The sequence below is a fragment of the Lemur catta genome, chromosome 18 (genome assembly GCF_020740605.2).
Source record: "Lemur catta isolate mLemCat1 chromosome 18, mLemCat1.pri, whole genome shotgun sequence".
Lineage (NCBI taxonomy): Eukaryota > Metazoa > Chordata > Mammalia > Primates > Lemuridae > Lemur > Lemur catta.
The window spans coordinates 47,679,841-47,705,288 of record NC_059145.1 but is presented as its reverse complement, the minus strand read 5'-3'; the positions used below and the strand labels follow the sequence as shown (position 1 = coordinate 47,705,288).

At 49.8% G+C, this 25,448-nt stretch overlaps 1 protein-coding gene across 3 annotated transcripts; it reads right to left on the bottom strand.

The window, feature by feature from the left end:
- Nucleotides 1–348: 348 nt before the first annotated feature.
- PITRM1 (pitrilysin metallopeptidase 1) lies at nt 349–25,448 on the bottom strand. 3 transcript variants are annotated; one of them, XM_045530756.1, is made up of 27 exons: nt 25,357–25,448; nt 23,057–23,165; nt 20,897–21,003; nt 20,397–20,548; nt 19,585–19,699; nt 19,413–19,509; nt 17,946–18,106; nt 15,783–15,909; nt 15,444–15,532; nt 14,501–14,629; nt 13,783–13,896; nt 13,520–13,616; nt 12,842–12,976; nt 11,550–11,688; nt 9,487–9,603; nt 8,669–8,801; nt 7,445–7,565; nt 7,254–7,330; nt 6,865–7,030; nt 6,474–6,574; nt 5,523–5,643; nt 4,516–4,587; nt 3,923–4,035; nt 2,206–2,331; nt 1,492–1,637; nt 904–1,006; nt 349–818 (listed from the first exon to the last, which is right to left on the bottom strand). In XM_045530756.1, the coding sequence occupies exons 1-27, from the start codon at nt 25,410–25,412 to the stop codon at nt 725–727; spliced, it is 3,117 nt and encodes a 1,038-aa protein (XP_045386712.1). In that variant the 5' UTR covers nt 25,413–25,448; the 3' UTR covers nt 349–724. The 3 variants fall into 3 exon arrangements, with proteins under 3 accessions (XP_045386712.1, XP_045386714.1, XP_045386713.1); XM_045530758.1 differs by having other exon boundaries at nt 23,063–23,165; XM_045530757.1 differs by having other exon boundaries at nt 23,057–23,162.

Sequence of the window (25,448 nt, the reverse complement as noted above, 5' to 3'; positions counted from 1 at the left end):
GCTGCGGAGTCCACACGTGCAGACACACACATGGGTGAGGCCCAGGTGCCAGACCCAGCGCACCAGGTAACGCCAGGCCTCTGTGCCTCGGGAAGGGGGGTGTTAGGTAAGTCCTGCTTGGGAACCCGAGGACAACACAGCAAGGGACGGGCTGACAGAGTCGGCGCTCACCAATCCCAACCTCCCGGCGCCGCACACCTGTCAGGGAGGCTTTGCCGTAGGGCGCTGGGGTGGGGGCAGCTCCTGGGTCAGTGCAGACGGACGCTGGAGCCCCCGGCTGTGCTAATCCTCCGGTGGGGAGAAGGCTCTGACACACACTACACATCAGCAAAATGTCACTTAACATAATGACTAAAGAACAGGTCACAGTTGCCCTTTATTTTTAAATTTTTAAAATAAATATTTTGTGATAAAGACAAAATAAGCATTTATATCACTGGAAAGTTTTAAAATTCTAATCTGTGCATCTTTGCACATTTAACACATGATTACTTCAGCTTCTCCATGGTCACTGTATTTCCTCCTTTAAGACAGAAGAGGTTTCATCTGACTTGCCAGTTAATAAAACCTTTGGCAAAATTTTAAGGATGACATTAAGATTTTTGGAAAAAGCAGTGACATTGCTGACCTTTCAAATTAAACGTAGCCCAGAGACTTGATGTTCAAGAGCCGGGCGCTGCAGGCTCGGCTGAGCTCCCGGGCGCGGTGGGGATCGCCGGGGGCGCTAGCGTGTGACCCAGGACGGGTCCTCGGCTATCTCTGCGTTCTCCGGTCCCAGGATGGCCCACCCGTGCGTGCTCCCCGCGCTGCCGAGGTGCCTGCGTGGGAGATGGGGGAGGTCGGGACTCCCTTCTGCAAGGACAACCCAGAGTCCCCCGCGCGGGCACACGGGCCGCGACTCACGTGTGGCTCACGGCGACCAGGCTGTCGTGGCTGACGGCGAAGAGCTGCTCCCTGTGCGCCTGCTTCATCTCGTCCGAGAGGCCGTGCAGGAAGTGGTCCATGCCTGGAAGACAGAGCGCAGGTGCAGCGGCTGCCCCTGGGGATGTGCCACGGTCACTTCCGGTGCATGTTTCAGCTCAAGGACCTGGGACAGCGGCCCCCGACTGCGGGCCACAGCCCCCGCCCGGGGGTCTGGAGCAGAGTCGGCAAGAACCGGCGAGGCTGCGGACACGAGAGCAGAGTGATGTGGCTGAGACCCAAGGACCGAGTCTCGCCGCTGTGGCCGGGTGTCCGGCCTCCCTGGGCCTCAGTCACTGAAGCTCTGAAATGACATGATCTGACCCTTAAACATTAAGATGTTCTTGCCTGAAGGAGAAGTTTCCGAGATCGATGTGTAGGGTGTCCAGTATGAAAATCAAAGGACAGGGAGGCGGAGGAAGCTGGGACGACGGCGCCACCCTGTGGCCCACAGGCACGAGTGACTCAGGACACACGCGTGTGAGACGCTGCCTGGTGAGAGCCGCGCCGAGGTTCTTGTTTACTCAGTACCTTTGTCTGAGGGCGCAACGGGAGCGTCCACACTGGCGAAGACAGACAGCTTGGCCTCGTCGATGTCCTGCTGCGTGAACTTCCCCGATTGAGCCCAGTCCACAGCCTTCCCGAAGGCCCGGAGCGTTTCCACGGAATTCGGATCCCTGGAACGGAAACCAGAGTGACACGCTGAGGCATTTACTGTTGGAAAAAGTAACGACAATCGCCTGTCGACTTAACGGTTCAACATTTTCGGTTTGTTAACGGCTGTTTTAACATTTGACAGTGCCGCATCGCTCCTCTCGCCCTTGGGGACCGTCAGTCAGTAAGACAAGCGCGACTTGAGCACAGCACTGCGGCACCCGACTGCCGTCTCATAACCAAGACGGCTGCTTAGCGGCCACGGGGGCAGCGTGGAGACCCTCACAGAGGATTCCCGGCCCGGGCGGGATGGAACGGGACGGCAAGAGATCCCACCACTCGGAACGGTGTGCGATTTAAACTTACGAACTGTCTGTGTCTGGAACTTCCCATTCAGTGTTTGCAGACAGAGGCTGACTGGGGGCAACTGAAAGCGAGGGCAGCTCTGCCGGGAAGGGGCTCCCGCGTCCCCCTCACACCAGGGCTCGCCGAGGCGAACGCCGCCCGTGCACGCGGCCGTCCCTGACCTCGCGGCAAAGCACCGTGCCGGGGGAGGACAGCGGCCCTGGTCTCGAGAGGAGGGCGGCTCACCTGTAGGAGTAGAGCGTGAAAACCCCGCTGCGGCTGAGCTTGGCCCCCCCGCCGTAGGCGCCGCCTTTCTCCCGAATCTCCGTGTGCAGGAACTTGGCCGTCATCAGCCGCGCAAGGATCCTAAGACTGAAATTAACGGTTAACAATGCAGGTTACAAACAACTCAGAAGCATCACGTGACAGGAAAGCATCATATTCAACACAACTTGACTGGTGACGGAGCAAACACGCGGCAGATCGAGTTGTAAAGTGACACCGTGTGCATCATGGTCCCACCGAAGTGTTTTGTCTTTTTTTAATGAACAGAAACAACTGACACGTGAGACTAGTTTTCAGTCCAGGCTGGAGAGCAGCCTCGGCCTCCAGACAGGGCGCTCTGCTCTGCTCAGCCTGTCACGGACACGTGCGGCAGGTCTTACGTCTGATGAAGTGAAGTTACTGATTTTTACTCAACGGCAAATGCACAAACAATCACTTATGTAAATGTCTCACATCAGAATGCGGGCAAACAAGCTCAAGTCCGCCTCTTGGGCAGGTTTCCATAGGTGCCCTCAGGAAAACACAGGCTCCAACAAAGCCTGTTCTGCTGACGCCCACTGGGAATGGCGACAGCCGATCCTCTCGGGAAGGGATGGTTCTAGAAAGCTCAGCTCTTCCCCGCCTCCCCCGTCCATCCACGCTGGGGCCCACGTCCTCCTCTCCGGGGACTGGCCGCTCCTGTCCCCGCTCTGCTGGGCCGGGGCCACAGCCCTGGGGCCGTCTCTTCCTCCCTGGTTTAGTCCCTCACGGGCGTGGCTGCCTGAGCCAGTGGGCACAGGAGGGGATTTCTGGGAAACACCACCCCCCCAAGTGGCGGACCCCCAAGGGTGTGTGTCTGTGGTCTTTCCTCCTGGCCCAGCCAGTTTCCCCAGGAACGGGCACAGGTCAGGGGGCGGGCACAGGTCAGGGGGCGCCCACTGCCCGCTGCAAACTCCCGCAGGTCCCAGCTGTTCTGGGAGTGCCCTGCCCCCTGCTCAGCGTGGCTGCTGCCACTCCAGCCAGGGCCTCCCCCTGCAAGCCCCCAACGCGGGCAGGGAGACGGGGGCCTACCCCTCCGAGGGGCTCTGGGACAGGCTCCAGATCCCAGCCCCACCCCACGCTGAGAGCCCCACCCGTCTCAATCCCGCCCCCCAGGACCCTGCCACAGCCCAGCCTCCTGCCCGCCCTCCCCTGCAGGCCCCGGTGGGCTCTCCACACCCAGCAGCTCCCCCTGCGGCGTCTGGGCCTCGGCCGCGGTTCTGGGGGGCTGCTGAGGGTCCGAACTTGAATGCACAGGCTCGGCCCTGCCCCAGTTGTCAGAATGTCCCAGCGCTAATTTATACCATTTTCACCCGCAGGTGAGGTGAGTGGACTGCGCATCTGAAGGGAGTCTGTGTTTAGGGCCACATCTGCTTTTCTGCTCTGTTATAGGACTGAGGGATACGAGTCACCTACGGAAACGAGTAGCTAGAAAGTTGGGCACTCGCTCCCTCCCTGAAGACTTGGTTGTGCAAAGACCACTCAGGATCCCAACTCTGACGCTCTGCCTGTGAGCTCTCGCGGGCTGGGTACGGTGCAGGGACAGCAGACCCTGCAGTGACACGGAGTCCAGCCCTCAAGGCAGTGATGAACACGCCTCGTCACTGTCTAACACGCCCGACAAACCTTGTCACTGAGGCGCAGAGCTGCGAGAGCCCACCTGGCGTGATCCGGATCCGTGTAGGGGACGGTCCTGATGCATTCGCCCACGTAGTTCACCGGGAAGGGCAGCAGGAAGTGAGTCTTCATCTGGCAGGGCGTGAAGGTGGGGTCCTGGAGACAGGGGTGTGGGTCAGGGGGCTGCACTGCCAGGATGGCCTGCGGGGCTTTGCTCACTTTAAAATTCACACGAAATATTCTAATCTGGACATGCTGCCTTTGAAATTTGTTATTCCATCAAAAATATTTCACTCTATGTCATTTATATCGTAGCTGATCTCCAGGAGCATGGTAACTTGCCACGAGCTACGATGAACCAAAGCAAACTGCACCATACAAAGCTGAGGCGAAAGACGGATCACAAGCCACGTTCACATGAAGCTGAACCGCAGAGACCACCTGGAGCAGCAAACGTCTTCCTGAGCCCGAGCAAGACTCACCCACGAACAGGGCGCTCACTCGGCGCTGTCTAGAGGCTCAGGGTGGCCGAGACGAGACATAAGGAGCTCACAGCTCTGAGGACACGCCAGCCCCAGGAATGGCTCCGAGGGACATGCGCAGCCAGACACGGCTGTGAGGGGTCACACGACTTACCGTGATCAGCTTTCTGACGATCTGGGAGCCACAGACGTGTGCGTTTCTGTTAGAGCCATTGTGTGCAGGTTTCTGAAAATAAAACGTTTCCGAGAGAAATGAGAAAAATCCAAAACTCACATGAAATAGGTAAGAAGACACATGTTTTGTATACTCCACAGAACTAGTAAAAAGCGTAAGGGCAGATTTGTTTACATGTTCTAATAACAAGTGTTTTAATTTGTTAAATGCTTTATAAAAGAAATTTTAATAGATTTTCAGATAGTTATGGAAAAGAAGTCTTTGTACATCACAGAGAAAATTTTATTTTAAGGTTTTTTCCTTCTGCAATTTCTAGTTATAAAACTGCTTCCGGACAAGAGGCCATGTGCAGGGCCCGGGCCTGGTCAGAGGGTCCGGGCTCCAGGCGGCCCCCATGGGTGGGCACTGCTCCCAGGCCGCCAGGGAGACTGAGCCACAATGGGACAAAGGACATGTGCATGTCAGAAACAACCCTCTGCAAACCCACAAATTGCCACCTTCTCTCCTGAGAGGTACGGGTTCCCTGGTGACACTGCGAATTAGGTTAAAACTCACTTTGTTAACTAATCAAGTTCACTAGATTAGTGATCATGGACATAATTAATCTAGAGAAAAATCCATGAACTAAGAGTCACAGCGAGAAGGATTCGACAACCCTGTGTCCTCCAAAGCCTCACAACCGGCAGAGACAGACGGGCTCAGACCATGTTTGTGTCCATTCTCACAGCACCGTGTCCCTGCCGGGAGTCTGCCCGCCACGAGCCGTGAGCAAGAGTCAGTGAACACGGGACCAAGGCCAAACCGCGGGGTTCAAATCCACTTCCCCACTGGGCCCACAGTGGGCCGGCTACTCATCCTCCCAAAGCTCACTGTCCCACCGTGGGGTACTGACACCTGCTCACGGCATCGCCCGGGACCTCGGACCGGTTAATACAGGTGCAAAATGAGGCCTGGCCCTGGCACCGCCTGCCGAGCCTCAGCGTTACCTCGACCACGTGGGGGCGCGCGGGCTCCCGCCCCTCCGGGCCACGCCCCAGGCTGTTGAGGAAATTCTCCACCTCCCGCTGCGTCCGCGCCATCTGCTGCGGGGCAGCGTTCACCGAGCATCTGTTTCAGAATTACACACGTAGGAAATTATTACTGTTACAAAACCTATTTTACTAATTCATCACATTTTGTATAAACAACACAAAAAATTAAATCCTACATGGTTTTTGTATGAAATAACACACAAAAACGTTAAAAAGAAACCACAGGAGCCAAATGTGGACAGAACACGGCTGTCTTCCCTCTCTGCAAGCTGCCGAGTCATCACGGCGCCCACCACAGGCCAGGGCGCCCGGCCAACAGCAGCCCCGGGACGCACCCACGGCACCGCCCAGCCCTCGCTCCGCTGGGGGCGACGGGAGTGAGGAGAACATCAGGACCTGCGAACAAGGCTTCACACTTGCAGTATCAGAGACCAGAAACTTTCAGAATTACTGTTTGGAAGAGAAGTCAACACTTTGAAAATGTGAACTGGTTGCTAACAGAGAATTATCTTATGAAGTGCCCAGAAGTTATCACGGTCTCAAAATCAGGCCCCCACCGACGCCTCCTCCATGGGTCGTTTGCTTTTGGAAGCAAAATAACTTTAAATATTTGCCCTAAGTATGTCTATTTGCAGTTCCAAGATAAAATTAGCTTGCTTTCTTCCCCACCTCGGACTGCTTTCATGGAACTTAAAATATTGTTTTTCTCCATAGAAAATGATTTCTTAGCTTGTAAGAACATCTGAAGTCCAGAATCAGTTCTACAACCGACACCTTACCAAGCACTCTTTCTGTCTTGAAGATAAGTGTATGTAACTGCAACTTCCAGCGAAAATGTCTCAGACTACACTCAATGAAATGGAATGAGCTGTGAGATCTTTGTTCAGACAGACACCGGGAACCCACCTCATGTTGTCACCGTGCAGCAGGTGCTCCTTGATACGCGGGAGCTTTCTCAGGACGGGCGTGACGTCTGCCATCTCCGCAACCCCCTTCATCAGCCTCACCTGGACCAGAGAACCCAGGGACAGGGACCACGATGGACCTCCCCGCTGGAGACCAAACAGCCTCAGCCTCAGAGCCCTGCTCGAGCAGGGCCTCAGTGCCCGGCTTGGCGGACAGGGGCTGGGGCTGGGGGGCACAAAGAGGAAAGTATAAGATTTCCCCATGGAATGTGGTCGATTAGAAAGTTAGCTTTTTTGAGATATAAATAACTTAAACTTATTCCCAGAGAACATCAGCGACTCTGCAGGGTCTGGCTAAGGCGGAACGGCACAGGTACCTCACCACGTCCCACCTGGTCCATGCCGCCGAAGGTCTCCTGCAAGTCCCCCGCCGGCGTGAGGGTCCTGCCCGCTCTGATGGACGCGTAGAGGTGCCCGGAGTCTGGGACCCCGTTTGCGAGCTCCTGAGCAGCCATCTTGACCAGCACCCTGAAGTGCTCCTCTTCCTCAAAGCGCGGGCTGTGGACAGCGAACAGAATGGGCTCCTGCACACCCGGCGTGCCCCCTCTACTCACATATCACGGAAACTTTATTGTGAGTTTTCTGACCATGTCAACCACCTCACAAATTTCACAAGACCAGGCTGGGGAATCAACAACACAAGTACAATCTACTTTAGAACACTTCAGACTAAAATCTCCATAACCCCCCAGGAATTAACGTCATTTGCAAATAAAGTTACTTGTTAAATATTTCAGTCCATAGATGCATCATGTCTGGCAGGTTTCGATCCAGGCAGAGAGATGAAAAGAGCACACCCTAAATCATGGAAGGAAAAAAAACCACAAAAGAAGAGATTGCAGCATAATTTTAAAAAAAGACACTGGAGAAACAAACTTTTCAGCACAGGTGTGTTCTAGAAAAAAAGGCTACCTGCTCGTACGTGTCCAGGTGGGAGTCGTCGGGGAGCACGTGGGGGGACGCGGCCATGCCCCCCGTCGTCAGCTCCAGCTGCTGGGCCTGCTCTCTGTAGCCCAGGGTGCCGCAGCCCATCCTGCCACGCAGAGAGGCCCCCCGTTACCAGGGCCGTCTCGGCCACATCAGGTTGAACATCACGCGTCTTGAATTACAAGTTGTTTAAATTAAATAACCACAGCTTTAAAGTCTGTCTTTCCAGAGTTTGCAGTTACAAAGCGTGGCGACACTGGCGTTAGCCCTCCACAGTGTTCCCTCGAGGGCCTTCTCCCCCAGCTGGGACCAGGCTCTCGCTCGGGGACCCACTGACAGCATCCAGGCCACCTGCACCTGGGCAGCCAGGGTCTGCGCTAAAAATAAAATTCTAAAACGCAGGTGTCCGGTCCTGAGCATCAGGTGTCCTGTGAGGGTCCCTCACCCCACTCTCGCACAACACTCCGACACGAACTTCATCTGCTCAAATATCTGGTGGTTTGGGGGGAAATCCGAACACTAAGCCTTTCTCGTTTCTAAGAGGGGCACGAGCCGCTCAGCACGGCGCAGCTTTCTGCAGGGAGCAGACGCCCCGTCCCCACGAGGGAGGCTGGCGGGCTCAGGGGGTAGACAGGGCCCCCAGCTCTGCGTGGTCTCGTGCCCACTGTGCTCCTGGAACAGGAAGGGCAGCCCACAGCCCTGTCCTCGGCTCGTCCTGTCACCCTCAGCACGGACACAGGGCAGAGGGACAGGGACATGCGGCTGTGTATGCACCCGTGTGTGTCCCCAAATCTACCTGCAGACACCTGTGCCCGGGGCACGGTGGGGACCACACAGCACAGCTGGCCCAGAGGGGGGCAGGGCGGGTGTTCAAGACAGCCCGGCCTAACCTCCCAGGTAACTCCCTTTCTGATCAACAGCCATCTTCTCCCAAGTCTCACCAGGTTAGTATCACCGAGACAGATTACCTGTATTACCTATACTCTAGGTCCATAAGTATTTTAATGTAATATAGTAGGAAAACATAATCTTCATTAAAGATTCTAAACCAATATATCGTACACTTTTACTCATGCACTGTAAGTTTGGAAAAATGATTCACTAAAAGGTAATTGCTATTAGTGCCTTAAAACGATACAGAGACAGAATGTATATCAGTGAATACACAGAGGTGCGTGAACCATACAAGCACGTGTGTGTCTGTCGTACTTGGTGAGGACACTGCAGAAGAGCGGCACGTAGGGCCTCAGCTCCTCGGGAAGCGTGTTCAGGCTGGAGAAGGCCCGGAAGTAGACCACGCCGTTGGTGGGCTGCACGCAGCACTGCACGGGGGTGTCTCCGGCTGGAAAAGCAAGAGCGAGTTGACGGCTCTTACCATTACTAGTACAACGTCAGCCGCTGTAATATCTAAGAAATAATGCTAGTGGTTTTCGAAGATGGAGGTTTAAAACTTGTATTAGCAAAAAACTGTTATTCACTTGCTATAGATTACATAAACTTCCCTATTGTACCTTCATTATGATAAAAACCTGAAACAGTCTTCATGCTAAAGTAAGGCTCGCTGTCTGAAGAACGGAAAGGAAGATGAAGGCTGCTCCTCCAGCTCCCTAACAGGGCGGGGGGCCGGCTCTTCCCGCCCCCCACCCCCAACCGCCACACCTGCAGGCATTTCCGTCTGCCTCCCTGCCTGGGGCCTCGCTGCCTGGGGCTGCGGAGCGGACACGGGGCTCCCAGGAGGCCATGTCGGCAAGGCTGCACTCACACAGCCACGCACGGCCCAAACCCTCGTCTAATCCCACAGCTGCGACTGACAAGGACCTATCGATCCATGTGGGACAGGGACACGGACGCGGGCCACCGTCACTGAATGTCAGGAAACGTTCGAGACCCGAGGGGAGCAGGACTGTGAACGAACGGGGACGCTCAGGTGTTCTACACGAAGCGTCTAAAACGTGACTCTGCTTCTCCCGTGCACACTGGTATCTAATGCCACTGAGGAACCGAGTGCCTGGGAAGAGGACAGTGACCTGCCAGGACGACGTGCAGCTCCGTGACGGGCGTGCTGGGCTCGATGTCCGAAACTTTCAAGGCCGGCAGGCAGGAGGCGTCCTGAGGCTTGCTTTGCTCAGCGCGCAACTCCAGACCTAGAGAGCCAGGACAGGGACAGTCGGGCCACAACCGAAGGGTTTCACCACCTTCTCTGTGTGCTGTCACCCGCGTTCACGGCTGGCCACCCCGTGACACACGGGGCACCTCAGCACCGCGGTTTCTGCGGCGTCCGCGTGCCCAGCGGCGGGGTCTGGACGCGCTCACAGACACACACAGGCAGCCCGTGGCTAACGCTCGACCTCAGTCATCCCAGCAGAGCGGTTTCGCTGAGCACTGCGGCCGTGCAGTCGCCCTCCACCCGCGAAGTTTTATGCTAGACAGATGAAGCTTGTTTAAGAGTTTTCAAACCATTTCTTGCTGGGCTGAAATTTAATGACTTTGACCCTTATTTTGCATTTTCACGTATTTTAGCTACACTCTTATGTAGTCACGTAAATCTCACTACTTACAGCAATGCTAAAAGCCGCATGTCTGTTCTACCAATGAAAGGGGACAGCCCCTCGCAAGGGACCAGGCACTGACCAGTCTGCAGGGGCAGAACCACGCGGCCGGGCAGGATTCTAAGGACAGACCTGGATGGCGCACGTGTGAAATGACTTCACAGTTTAAAACCCTCGGGCAAGCACACAAACACACGGCGTCACACTCGATTCCGAGGGGACACTGTGCTGAGTCACTATTTTAACTCACGATCACGGCAAAGCGTTTTCCTGGTGTCTGTGAGCTGACCTTAAAAGGAAGACTAGAAACTTCCCTGATCTTCCATATCCACTCTTCTGAGTGCGCAAGACCCACTTAGACGGAGGAGTCTGGGCACCAAGAGCCTGTCAGGTGGCACCTCCCTCCTCACAGGCACTGTGGCCCTCAGAGTAGGGGGCCTGCCCTCCGCTGTGGCCCCACGGGCCTGGGCATGGGGTCACCCCACAAACACCTCTGTTCCCTGCGGCACCAGCTCCACCTACCGGACAGTCGAGGCTCCCCTTACCGGGTCCTGAGGCTTCCCGCTTACCAACCTGCCCGACCAACCTGCCCCCCAACCTGCCCCACCAGCCTGCCCCCGCAGTCCAGGCCCCTCCTCCAGCACACCCCACACCCGCTCTCTTCCTCTTTGAACACATTCAGTCAGAATAAAGAACACCTAGCGTTTCTTCTTCTTTCTTTCACCAAGTCACAAGGTCCCCGATGGCAGGGGCTCTACCCTGAAGTACTTAATGTGTTATAGAGAAGTCAAAAACTTGAGGATTAAAGTTTTTCATAAATTAAACAAGTTCCCATTCACCATTTCACTGATGTTCGCCTAGTGGCTGGCCTTTAATTCACAGCGATTCCTAACACTGACGTCCACGCTTTGAGCCTTACTGACCTGAAACCGCCACTACCTGCACTAGCACCGTCCTGCCGTAAGGGACCCTGCAGGGAATCTGTGCAGCAAAACACACTTTGCGACGCGAGCACCACCCAGGAACCCGCTGGTTTGGATTGCAGAATACGCCGTTTCCTTAAAACAAAGTGCACCTCCCAGGGCGGGCCCCAAATACGTGAGAACTGAGGCACACACTTCTGCTGCTTGTGCACGGGATTATCTTGTGTATACAGATTAAAGACTGCAGCCTGTCAACAGCCGTGTGTCTACACAGGAACTCAGGGTCCAAGGTTTACTAGGACATGCAACCTCAAGCACAGCATGGTCAGACGGAATCATTCTCCACCTGGAGTCCTCTCCACCTCCCGAGGAGCCTGATGATGCCTCACGTGGTCCAGCCCGACCTGGTTTTGGTGGTGAGGGTGTATGTGAGCGTGTTGTGTATGTACGTGTTTCGCACCATAAAGAAGTTACAACACCGATTTCCTAAGTGGCTGCACCATTTTGCTTTTCCATTAGCAACGTACGAGTCCCACGTGCCTCACACTATGCACGCGGGCACTGGCACGTCCAAAAACGGTGGTTAGAAGTTACTAAGCACAAAACTAAACACCTGACCTTTCTCGTAGATCAGCTGCTTGTCTTCTGGGGAGAGAGAACCGACCATTTGCCGTAGCTTTTCTGCTTCCATCTGTGCTTGTTTCTCGTGATACTTGTCATCTGGTTTCATCGACAAAGTCAGCTTGTGCTGGTTATTCTGCAAACACAGTAGCAAAAACACCAAGTCAAAATAAGGTTTTCCTAAAACTGAACGTGCTGACCCAGCCTCCGCTGGTGTGTCTCAGTCCTGTCATTCCATTTACCCACTTTAAAAACAATGTTGGTAACAGAGCTCACCTCAAGAATTGTTTTGCAGATGAAAGTATTAATATACAAGCCAAATAAAATCCTTACAACCATACCTGCTACGTCATTAGGTATATGATTTTATATATTAGAATTATCATTAATGAGCACTATGTCTCAACCATAAATGTATCAATAGCCAACATTTTCATTATACCTGGAGTGTAAGAAGGTTTGCACTTTTAAATACTATGAATTTTTGATTTTAGTCTAAGTTGAAGATAACACAGACTTCTAACTTAACTTTTATCTAATGTTCATTATACTATTAATTTCTGAAGGGCTGGAACTAAATTTTCCATTCGATACTTTGTAAATTATTAGGACTAAACAGATATTGATTTTATATAGAAATGATAGGTGATTTAATGTGCTTCCTTTATTTCAATAATCAAAAACACACACATACCCTCACTTGTAATACTACAAAGAGAGGTGAGAGAATTGGAATACAACAGAAATTTTATGTAAAATAACTTACAACTTAGAGAAAATGTAGGTCAAATGTCCAAAGCAGACGACAATCTCACCTACCACCAGTAACGCCTTTTAAAAAGTTCTACCGTATTAATGAGTATCGAGGAAGGAACATATAACCACACACAAATGCCTAAAAATCTAGGAAAACCAATGAATGACGCTGAAAGAATTCAATCGTAAAAATAACCAGAGTATTCCTTACATGTAGGTGACTGTTCTCACAGCTTACACTATTCTTCTATTAACAAAATATTAGTAGAAAAGTATATGAAGATGTTTTGTTCACACACATATATATAAAAATGCACACATATCACACAAAAACCAACTACCAACTTGCATTAGAATCTAAAAAACAGGATTTAAGTCAACATAAGCATTTAAAATTGTTAATCAGAAAATAAGAAATTATGTCCCCCATCTATTAACAGAAATTGACTTATGTACATAGATTACACTCCTAACATTTTTTCATCATTATAAAATTCAACTCCAAAATTACAGAAACTCTCCAAGTTTCTTACCTTAAAATACTGTTTTACTTTTTCTTGCAAAAACCTGGGATTGTCCTTCAGGCGCTGCCTGAATTTAACCAGGAGATCTCCCAACTGCAGGAGCTCCACGGGGTCTCCGTCGTGATTCCAGCAGGAGGCTATGTACTGGGACGAGAGGTTTTGCGTTCACACTACCGCACCACACGCACTGTATTTCATTACCCCAGGAAACACCCTGTATTTTATTAAGATCCTAGCTTCTATAAAAACACCACGGATGATTGTTCATAACAAAAATTAAGTCATTCATTGGTTGGAGGAAAAAACCCAAACTCATTAAAGCCCTTTCTGTTCTAACAAAATGAAAAAGCACAGGTTTTAATTAGTTTTAGAAAATATTATTACCAACAAATTTCCAGTTACCACAAATCCCTACCCCACTTAAAATATACTGTGTAAAGCTGTTTCACATAAAATAATAAGATTTCCAAAAGCCAATTAAGCTATTAATAGTAAAAAAACAAAACATATATTATAAAAATAACCAAAAAGTAAAGTTATGTGTGATCCAAAACAATTTAACTTTCAAGGTTCACATGAAAAGCACCATCAACATCCCCCTATATTTTCATTGCTGTCAAGAACCACTAACTACAGGTGAAAAAGCCAAAACCAAAGCAGAGCCCCAGCGGCTGAGGAATCACATACTGATGTCAGGGTGAGTCCAAAGCTGGGGGACTGGTGCTTCATTTGTATTTCCAGTTTATGAAGTAAAGCTTCAATTCGATCCTCTTCAAATCCTTTCCTGCAGAACACAATTAAGAACTAAGACACTCAAAAGAAATAAACGTTTTAGAAAAAGAAGGCAGCAAAGATAATTAACCAACTAAATATGAACTAAGATGCGTTTTAGCTGCAGGCTCCGTGCCCTGCGACAAGCGTGCCTGAGGAGCAGGGCAGGCGGGACTTACTCAACGACTTCGTCCACCGTGCTGTCTATGAGGGTCCGGACTGTCCCGATGTCTTGCTCCGCAATGCCCTGCAGGCCCACACTGAAGTAGGCCTCTCTGGTGTAGCCGTTGTATCTGGAATACAGAAACAGAGGCGACGCGCTAGAACCCGCGATGCTCATCACCACTTGTAACGCGCTGGGTTTAAAGATCAGGACAGACAACCTTAAACTCCAGACCCTCCACTCACAGCCCAGTAAGCAGTGCTCTCAGACACAACTGGTCACGTGTGCACTGTGTCCCCTTAATATTTCTAAAAATCAATACAATTTAAACACCTGAGTCGCAGCAAAATAAATCTAAAAATAGAGAACTGCTGAGTTTTACAAAATCTTAAGATTTCCAAGAATACTTAATGACCTAACTTTTAAAACAAGCAACAGTATGGCATTCTAAGAACTTGGAAAAACTGTCTTTCTTTCTGGTTATTTGGTTTTTTTTGGCCAAATGTCCTTTCAGGGCCCCCAGACAGCTGGCGCTGGAATCGTGACAGTGTCCAGAGCTCCCTGCTGGGGACAGGGCCATCCTGTGCGCTGTGGGACCTTCAGCAGCACCTGGGCCTGCACCCTGCAGCGACAACACCCCAAACGCCCCAGACATCGTCGCCGAGTGTCGGGACGCAGGAAGCAAAATCGTCCCCAACTGAGAACCACCGATCTCGTCTAGTAATAGAACTCACCCAACATCGGGAGAGAAGTCTGTGCCAAGCCCAGATTCGATCAAGGCTTTGTAGAAGGGGGAGTTGGGCCCAGCAATCAAGAGTGACGACAGGAGACTTAACGTGAAGGCCTCAAACGTGTCCGTGATGCTTCGTCGGGACGGAGGGGGGAGGGGAGGAACAACAGGGAAAATGGCTGGCCCTTATAAATGTTTTTAAAGTCATTTAAAATCACTATTAAATTAACACTTTGATTTCCAAACAAGCTGAGTTCTGCTAAAAGGTCTTGCCTTTCAACATTTAATAATCCTATGGGCAAAACAGAATTTTTTTTAAATACTGGAGTTTTTCTGGGTCCCGAAATAAATTTAACTGCATATCCAATGCTTGCCGCGTGACAGCGTGCCACGTGCTTTCACAGTGGTAGCAACATCAACCCCATAAAGGAGACAAGAAACCGGGAGGCGGGTGACGCCACCAAGCCGCAGACCATGCTGGCGGGCGCAGAGCGGCCGCCTTCCCTTCCTGAACGTCCTTCAGGGCACATTCTGACCTGGACTCGTGAATCCCTAGAACCACAGTTTCGCACGTGGTACGTCTGTCCGAGGCAAGTGCTCATACACAGTATTATTCTGACACTCAAAGGGACCCATGACCTCAAAACAGTTAACGATGGCTGTTCTAGAGCAGTCATTCTCGTCTCTGTAGGAAGGAAGCTTTAAAATGGAACAGCGAAGTAAACTGTTTCCTTTCCAGATGGCTACTGTACATGATTTTCCCCCAGAGCCATTTCAGATGCCATTAAAAACCCTGGCATTTTGTTCTCTATTCTCAAAACCTGCTTGACTCCTGAATCCTAACTGTACGTTAATTTATACTCGATTGCAGAATTCTCCTCCTAACCTTCTAATCTGGGTACCTTCCCACTGGGTTTCGGCCCACATGAGTTTAACCACACACTTACTCTGGTAAGAGGAAGCTAACGCTGACCGTCGTCTGTTTGGAGGGATCCGTAGCAAAGGAATCCGGGCCACAGGTTATCTGGAACTCCCTCTGCAAAGGACATGATGCCTTAAGTAGGCACAGAGTCTGGGTGGGTTTAAACTACCGCAGGTCATCTGCTTTTACAAACTGGTCCAAGACCTGCTTTTCATTAAGCTAACTTCCTTTTAAAACAAGTAACCAATCTTTAAGCTGAAAAGCTCTTCCGTACTCTGCACAGCTCACAACATTTCAAAACCCTGTCACCAGCGCACATCCGAGCACATTAACAGGCATGACAAAAACACGACAGGGCACTCACGGGCTCATCCCACGGCTTCTGAGCGGGCACCTCGGTGCTTGGTTCAATTTTCTGAAACTTGCTCAGAGCTTCTTCGTGAATTTGTTTCAGATGCTGTTCTAACGGAAAACTACCGTAAGTGAAGAACCTAAAATAGAGGGAATGTATTAGTGTAGTCTAGTTTAAAAGACTAGAAGTCAATAGTGATGGCTGTTTGCATGAAATGGAGGGAACACAACACACAGGAATCCCCCCTTATCTGAGGTTTCACTTTCCAAAGTTTCGGTTCCCCCTGGTTACTGAGGTCCAAAAATATTACAGTTTTGAGAGAGAGAAACTACATTCACATAAATTTTATTATAGTATATTGTCATAACTGTTCTATTTTTTTTTATTATCGCTGCTAATCTCTTACTGTGCCTGGTTTATAAATTACAATCTGTGGGAGGTACGCACGTATAGGAAACACGGCATATGCAGGATTCAGTACTGTCTGTGGTCTCGAGCATGCACCGGGTGTCTGGGAATGTACCCCCAGATAAGGAGTGTGATGTGCAGCAGCTACAAGCCACTTTCCACGTTGAAGGGAACTTTGCACAGGAATGCATTTTGTTTTCACTTAGTTTCACTAAAAACACCAAATAAAAGCTTTTGCCCTTTTAACAGGATAGGTGGTCAAACAAAACACAAACTGTACAGAAGGAATTAATTAAATGCAAATCCAGCAAAAATGGATCTTTTATTTTGAATCCACTATAACAGCATTACAAACACCAAACAAGTTATTTGTTAAAACTCTTTATGACCCTAGCTACAGTACTATAACAATCCAAATGACAAGGTTTTTCATAAAATTCAATTTTAGGCTACACATTTTAGGTTACCCACATTTTAAGCTAACATATTTATTCAACCAGAGGAAAAGTTACAATGACAGGGTTGATCTTTCTCTTACTGTGTTGTATGGTTAAGATTTGGGGAACTAGTATCTTAAAGATCTTTTAGAAATTTTACACTCAAGGGTTCAGACACACATTTTATGCTCTGGGTTCAGACAATCCAGTAGCAATTAGCATCCCCAACGTCCAGACACTGGTCTCTCAATGCCTTTCTCTGCTTAGTCACGGAAGTTGCTGCCTGGTACCTCTGCGGCAGGGAGAGCCTGGGTGTGCAGGTGTCGGGGACGTGATGGGGTGCAGAAACCAGAGAAGTTCCTGAAGGCCAAAAACTGGCAGAAAGGAACCCCCACAGGCCACAGCTGGGACAATTTGAGCATAAAATGAATAAAGTCTATTTGATCACACACCAGAGTGGGGCAGAGTGGGTGCCCAGTGGCTGACAAGACACGACATGTGGGCCTCATTTGGGTCAAACATTTTGAGGACAACTGGAAAATTTAAATATGGAATAAGAAATAGGTGGTTTTAAAAAAGTATGTTTTATTCTGTTGAATGTGAATATGGTATTATCTTATGTAAGAAAATATTTCGTGTTTTAGGGCAACAAGGTCAAGTACTTAGGGTAAATGATTATGATGACATCTGCAATTTATTTCAAAAATCCTCAGCAAAGAAAAAGATTGTGTGTAAGTGTCAGGGGGTTTATTATTCTAGTCTCTCTACTTTTTTGCATGCTTGAAAGTTTTCATAGTTAAAAATTTTTGTACCCAAAATAATCATGCAAATATGACTTGATATTGCATTTCTTTGTAAATGTAATTATTAGTGTTTTATTATTAGTAATATAGAAAACAAATTTGTCAAAAAGTAAGTATGTAGGGTTGGAAAACTGCATGCGCTGTTCACAGAGCACGTCTGTGCACCAAGGCAGGGCTCAGCGCTTTGCACGTCCTGAATCAGTCAGTCCCACAAGGTGGGTGCGGCTCACACGGTCCCATTCTGCTTGTGACAGAGCCGGGACCTGGAGGTGAGGAGGAGGGGCCGGGACTCTCCCTGCTGTGACAGCAGCCACCGCACTGAATCCACCAAGCTGCCACTGCAGATGTCTATGCGAACGTTCAGTAAATCAGACAGGCAAACTTAGGCAACAGACCTTACCTAGACTCACATATTTCTTAAGCAAACGTTTCTTTGGGAAATGTGAAAAAAGCCATGTCATTTAGTGTAAAAGTGCAAACAAATCAACTCATAAAAATCCACCACTAAACTTAAAACAAAGCATTACCTAGCATTGCTCGGGTGATAGTGAGTGGCGTGAAACTGCTTCAGCTGCTCCCAGGTGAGCTCCGGGATGCACAGTGGGTCGCCGCCCGAGACCACCGCGTACGTGTGGTCAGGGAGCAGTCTGTTCTGAAGGTGCTGCGAGAATATCCTCTCGTTGTCTGTCTTGAAATTAAAAGAAAATAAGTAAAGAAAAAAAAAAAAGAAAAAAAAAAGAAAAAGAAAATAACAAATCAAATATATACATGTAAAATAATACACACACGCTGTTACAATACATCAAATTAGTCACATGCTGGAGCATACAACACCCTGCAAATTAAACTCCTGTCACGGCAACAAGGCCATCCGTGCAGGTGCTGTGGTTTAACGTGGCCTTCAATGTACCCACAACCCATGTGTGGGGCCCAGGGACTGGCTCTCTCACGTGCACTGGGTGGGCAGCAGCTGTGCAGCTGAGGCCAGGGCGCGGCCTGGAGAAGCAGGACGGAGCGCGAGGCCTCCTCCTATCCACCAGCTGCAGGGGACTTGGGGAGAAGCTGTCACCTCACTGAGTTTCAGGAGAGTGTCTTGCAAGAAATGACACCCAAATTAAGTATGAAAGGATAAGAACAGGGAGGAGCGAGGGAGCAGCACTGTGTGTACGGGTCACCCCACGCACAGCAGGGACGCTGGGCACACCAGGTCTTCAAAGTCACGAGGGGACATGAGGACACTGGCCCAGGACAGCAGTCCTCAAAGAAAGAGAAATGGTCTCAAGACCCCTCTGTACTCCCAAAAATTGATGCGGTCCCCAAACAGCTTCTGATCGTGTGGGGTTCTTTGATTCTGCAGGTATCTGCATGTATGTATGTATCTGTGTGTGTACATAGTTATACAATTTTTCTATATTCTAAAGTAAAGCTGAGACAATTTTAAAACAGATTTTGTTAACTCAACCTATCATGACACATTACCATAAATATTTTTTGAAAAATACTTTTCATAACAAAACACAAAAAATTCCTGAGTGGTGCTGTTTTGCATTTTCTGCAAGCCCCTCAGCGTCTAGCTCCTAGGGGAGGCGGGTCCCCGCCTGCTTCCGTGTCCAGTGTGCTGTGCCTCACACTCCCGCCGTGGCCTCGGGAAAGCCCACTGCACACGTGGGCCAGAGTGAGCGAAAATGACCATGTCTCGGGCGGACGAAAGTCCTTGTCATCTCGCAGAGCTGCTGCAGATCACACACCCACACCGGCCGTCCCAGGCACTGTCTGGGAACTGCTGGTCAGAGGTCCAGGGACCAACGGCAGCCTGGCCCCGCTGTCCCTGTGGCCTCGACTCACAGGCTGACCCCAGCTAACTCAAGAAGTTACTACCTAAGACGGGAATGTTTAACGAAATAACAGAATGTCAACTGTCTTCCAGATGCACCTACATTTCAATATTTTACACAGGTAAGTTCAACACAATATGAAAAAGGAAGGAAACTTACAAATGCTCCCTTCATCTCATTAAAGACAACTCCTTTGAAGATCAGGGGGCTCTGGGGGTCATCCGGATTCTCATGTTCGAGTCGCCATCCTTCCTGCCTAAAGGACGACAATCATTATCGGGTGACAGCAGTTCCAGCACTAAGTCTGAATCAGGAGTTAACCACCACGCACCAGAAATCCAGTTCCCGCAGGCGTGGGAAAAAGGCCGCGTCCAAGTACACCGAGAGCAGGTTCTGAAAATCCCTGGGATTTTGTGTGGAAAACGGATACAGAGTGTAGTCACTGGCTGGGAACAAACGAAAAGAGAAATGTTAAAATACAACAGATTCTTACAGAAATTAACTTACTTTCAAGCCTCATCTCCCCGTAACAGTCTGAGTGCCAGCTGGCCACAGAGAGATGCAGCGATCCGTGCTCTGGGTCCCGCCTGGCTCTCTCCCAGCCTGTCACCCGAGTCCCAACTGTCCCAGACCCAACTCAGGGTCAGCACCTAAGAGGCACCTGGGCTAATTCTTCCGCGAACACCTGTACGGCCCGCCCAAGTGCCTCCTGAGGCTCTCACATGCCGAGAAAGACCAGCTCGTTCCCGAGAGCGCCAGTCTGACCTGCTTCTGCCCTTTCCCTCCCGCACAGCGGGCTGTGCTCACACCGCCAGCCACACACCAGGCATGCCCCCAGACCCACCAATGTCCACACTCGTGAGGCCCAGCGCTATGGCAATGTTCCCAAAATTGTTTTGACCCTTTTTAGAACAAAACCTCAAATACCTTTTTCCCAAAGCTTCATTTTTTTGTAATCTGACTACGATGTGCTTTTCCTAAAAGGATCAAACTTCTAATACCTTTCAATCAGACTAGAGATTGGTAAAAGCTATTCTAGCACATTTATTCATTGCCAAATACCCTCTTCTTTCTCAGAAACTAACTGAACTCCAGCGAGCGTGTCTGGAAACCCAGCGGTGACTGCGGCCCAGGGCGTCTCACCTGTGAAGGCGTTCATAAAGGTGGACAGCGACCTGTTCAACATTTTGAAGAAAGGGTCTCTGCACGGATACTTCTGGGAGCCACAGAGGACCGTGTGCTCCAGAATGTGCGGGACGCCCGTGCTGTCCATGGGGGTCGTGCGGAACTGCACGCTACGGCGAAGAAACACGGACAAACAGAAGGGGAAGGTTAACCTCAGCACTGGCCAACACGGTGCCTCCACACGGACTCCCTGGGATGATTAGACATAATCGTTTCCACGATCTTTCAACAAAATGTTCTCTAACTGAAATGTATGAAATCACTGATTCAGACTGTAAAATGACAATGTGTTATATTTAGATGAAGATACAAACTCATGGAGTCTTTTCCTGACATTTTGAGGATGCTCTGTCAATAAAAACATAACATTAATGAGGCGTGATTTTAAACTGCCTCATGGACAGTAGATGCTCCGACACAAACATTCTAGACCACGGCCCTGCAGCGCACCCACACACCTGAACAGGTTGTTCGTGTCTTCTCTGGCCAGGTGCAGGTACCTCGCTCCCGTGTTGTCATGGCTCAGCTTCACTGCGGTCAGGAACAGTTCCGGAATGGACGTCACCTGAGTTAAGAACAGGGTGAGCAGCTAAACTCAGTACAGCGCTCAAAATCACTATCCGAAATACACTGAGAGAATTGGCTTTTTGGCCTTAGCGCCACCAGCAAGCCAGCAGTTCGGAGCTGCAAGGGAAAGAACCATCTGGTCCAAATCCCTTATCCCGCAAACGAGGAAACCACAACCTAAGAAGCGCTGATGAGAATGTACATTTTTCAAGCACTTACTGTTTGCCAGCTCTTTCTAAACACGTCCCACATAACCCTGTGAGGAAGGTGTTCTCACCCCCCCCAGATGACAACTGAGGCTCGGGGTGATGGAGTAAGTGCACAGACCGCCCAGGAGCAGATCCTCCCTGGTGCCTGCGCCTTTCCCATGCCACCTCGCGGCACCTGCACAGCACGGCTCATCTGGAACACCTGCTGCGTGCCTCTGGCCCTCACACACACATCTCCTGTGCTGCTCAGAACAGCCCTGCAGGAAGGTGTGTGCTGGAGCGGGCTGGCCTGGGGCAGGGGAAGGATGCTCCCGGGAATAACCTTGCTCCTTCTTGCTTAGGATGAGCAATCAGTGGTCGCTGGGGCTGTCATCAGCCACGTGTCCCCAGTGGGAAGGTCAGAGCCAGGGCCTCTAGAACAGTGCGAGGGCCAGGAGGGTAAAAGTGTCCCAATAAAAATGAATGAATCCTCCCTCCCAGGGTGGGGGGCTGTCCCTTCCCCTAGGTGAGCCTCCAGGTAAGAGTTCACAGTCCTTGGTGTTCAGGAAATTGTTCTGTCTTTGCCCAGATCAGCTGGTCAGTTCCCCTCAGTTACACACCCTGTCACTGTGATAGCCACGTCATTCGTCACCCTTTCTTGCAGGTGCCATGAAAGTCACCCGTCTACGCTTACACAACTAGTTCTTGCAGCGCTGAGACCTCGGGTCTTGTGAGCCCCATCTAGTGGCCTTGTCACATCAATGACATGCACAAAGTGGTCTGCTGATGCCTGCACAATTCACAGCTGCCACAGTATTTGTTTCCAAGGTGACTGTGCTTTGTAATAGATGATCAAGGTATTTAAAATCAGTAGATACAGTGAGATGTCTGCCTAATAACAGCTTTCATAGTAACTAGTTCTCAAACAAGAATCATGGCTTATCACACAAAATAAGTTTCCATACAATTTTAAAAATAAAGGAAAAGAATCCACCACTCTGAAAAAGGCCCTATTAACAGTAACTTGTATTATAAACCCAGACTAATTTGCATGGCCTTCGGGGGACTCTACAAATGCTCCAACTCTGCCTTCAAGACTCACCATGCCTGGACCTCGCCTGAAAGCCCCCGTGGCACCGTCCTGGCCCTGCCGAAGGACAGACTGCCTTCTCTCTCAATGCCACGGCCTCCACAAGCTCCCCCCACCCTGCCTTGGCATTTCTGTGACATCCATCACTCAGAGCCTTGTGCTATAGCAACGTGTTGAGTCCTTCCGGATCGTACACTGTGTATCTGTGTGTTACAGCATCACGCACAGCACAAAGCCAACAGCCAGCCAAATACCTGAAGTACATAGTTTTTGGTTATTCTAGTGCAATATGGAAGGTTGATGCAATAAAACAAGAAACAAATGAACCCATTTTAACATAAACCTAAGTAAATACAGGTCCATGATCTCTATAATTCTGAAACCCAAATAGCTCAGAAAACAAAGATTCTGTATAAGTTTAGAGCAAACTATTCGATGGCAAAACCTGACTGAACAGAGGTAGGGCACTGAGTCTTCATGCCCCACACTCAGAGGAACCGTCAGGTTTGGCTGCAGAAACACGAGTGTGTTTGATGACAAAGCCCCTGCCAGGAGTGTTACTAAGATGTCAGGCCTCAGGGGGTGCAGAGAAGGGACTGGGGATTGTTTCATCTGTAAAGTCTGCTCAGCTGAGCAGCTACCATGAAACAGGAGCTGTGCCAGGGCCTGGGGACACAGGCTGAAAACCCCAGTCTCAGCACCAAAGGACCTCATGTGCTAACAGAAGCCACATCTGCGCATACGTGGATTTGGAAAGAGCATGCCGAGCGGACCTGTACCTGGTTTACGGTGAAGCCGTGGATCTTCTCCCCGACTCTGTACTGCAGAGCCCTCTCACAAGCCGGGCTACTGCTCCACCTCCGTACTCTGTGGTGTGCACTGCTGTATCGAAGAAAAGTCATCGAAGTTAGATGATCCACAGGAAAACTGCTTGCCTAATGTAACTTAGCAACATAATGAAAACGTAATAAAGATTATTACAATAACTAAAGAAAAACTGAATCTTGCATCCTCCAAATCTTGCACATTCCAGAAAAGTCACTTCTAGTAAAATTCTTCCCATTTTAACAATCTTGTATCTCAACTCAGTGAAAGCTTCATAATATCATTAACTAAATGTTGAAAACCTCTTATTTGTACATGTTCACAAATAATTATGATACAAATCTCCCTCGTATAAAAAACAGCTCTCATGTCAACACGGCATTTCCATCACAGAATCCTCACAGACTTTCACGGTATAGCAAGAAACTCAAACTACAACAAAATCCCACTACATATCTACCAAATTGGTAAAAATTAAAAAGCCTACGCCGGGCGCAGTGGCTCACACCTGTAATCCCAGCACTTTGGGAGGCCGAGGTGGGCGGATTGTTTCAGCTCAGGAGTTCGAGAACAGCCTGAGCAAGAGTGAGACCCCGTCTCTACTATAAAAAACTAGAAAGAAATTAGCTGGACAACTAAAAACATATAGGAAATATTAGCCAGGCATGGTGGCGCATGCCTGTAGTCCTAGCTACTTGGGAGGCTGAGGCAGGAGGATTGCTTGAGCCCAGGAGTTTGAGGCTGCTGTGAGCTAGGCTGATGCCACGGCACTCTAGCCCAGGCAACAGAGTGAGACTCTGTCTCCAAAAATAAATAAATAAATAGCTTAATATTACTAGGAACTCGCATACACTGCTACCGGGAATACCAACCCAAACAACTTTGTTAATTAATGACGAATGCTCTTCCAAAGTTTAAGATTAGAAATTTATTCCCCTTCATGCGCAGATCCTCCAGGCCTTGTGCACCAGCACAACATGAACAAGAATGTCGGCACTAATCCTAACAGTCCCAGACTCAACCAACCCAGAGGTCCAGCAGCAGAGAACAGATAGACGTGGACTATTCATTCAATAACATAAAGTTAGCAACAAAATGAAAAGACTACAACCTTATGTAACAAAGATGCAGATCACATAATGTTGAACGAACAAAAACAACACAAAGCATAGATACAGTATCAGTCTAAACAGGTAGTGTAAGAGTACATACAGGTGATAAAAATATAAGGAAAGAGCAAGGAAATAATTTCTGTCAGGTGAGCGATAATTTAAGTCAGGTGTGTGACTAAAGGGGTGGACAGAGTCACGGTCAGTTACAGGCAATCTTAAAGCCTGGTAATGGTGACGCTACTTATATTTTAATAATTATCATCTCAAACTGTATTATGTATTTCATGGGGTTTTCTACATTAACACTGTATCTCACAGAAATAACAGGGCTGTCTACAAAGTATCCAGCTACTGTTAGTATAATAAATGTCTCTGTTTTTCATATGACATGGCTGGATACTTTCAGAGAGTCCTCGTATTTCTTTTAAAGATGATGAATACAGGAAAAAAAAACACCAACTCAGGCACTGGCAACATTATGGAGATTTGCTGTAATCGACCAATATTTCCTTACTGATTGAGCAAATCCTAGAATTATGGCATAGAGGATTTAAAGAAGTTATTTATCATCAAGAATACAATGTTATGAAAACGATGAGAGGCAATACCAGGCTCCCCCAAATATACTTTCTGGTAACCTCCTGCACATGTGATTGACGTTTTTGCGGCCAAATTCAAACGCTCCACAAGGCGCCCCCCAACAGCTGACACCCCAACACTGACAGACACCACCGCGTTTCCTGGCCTGCGATCACAGCTGTGACCTGCACCGAACATCAAGTAAGGTTTGGGGCACGAGCATGACAACTAGACATTTTCCCTCGTCTTTTCCCCATAAATGGAGTCATCAAAAAAAGCTCCCTTCCCGCAGGCCACGGCTTTACTGAGCGCAGGGCGCGGCGTGCGGAGCCCGCGGGTCCGCCAAGGGCTCAGCCTGGCGACAGAAAGAAACCGGAACCAACCCGGGGTCAGAGGGCAGACGCCCCTTCCCAGGCACATCCCGCTTCTCCCGCCCGGGCCGGGGCGGCACTCGGGGGCACCGGGAAGGACCCCCGGCGCGGGGACAGGCGGGACCCCGGCGCCGCACCCCCAACCCCACCCCGCCCGGGCCCCAAGCCCCGCCGCGCCCGCCTCACCCACGGCTCAGCCTCCGCAGTGGGCCAAGCGTCCTCAGGCCGCCGCAGCGCCACATGGTGTGCGACCGGCGCGCGGCTGGGCTGGCGCAGCA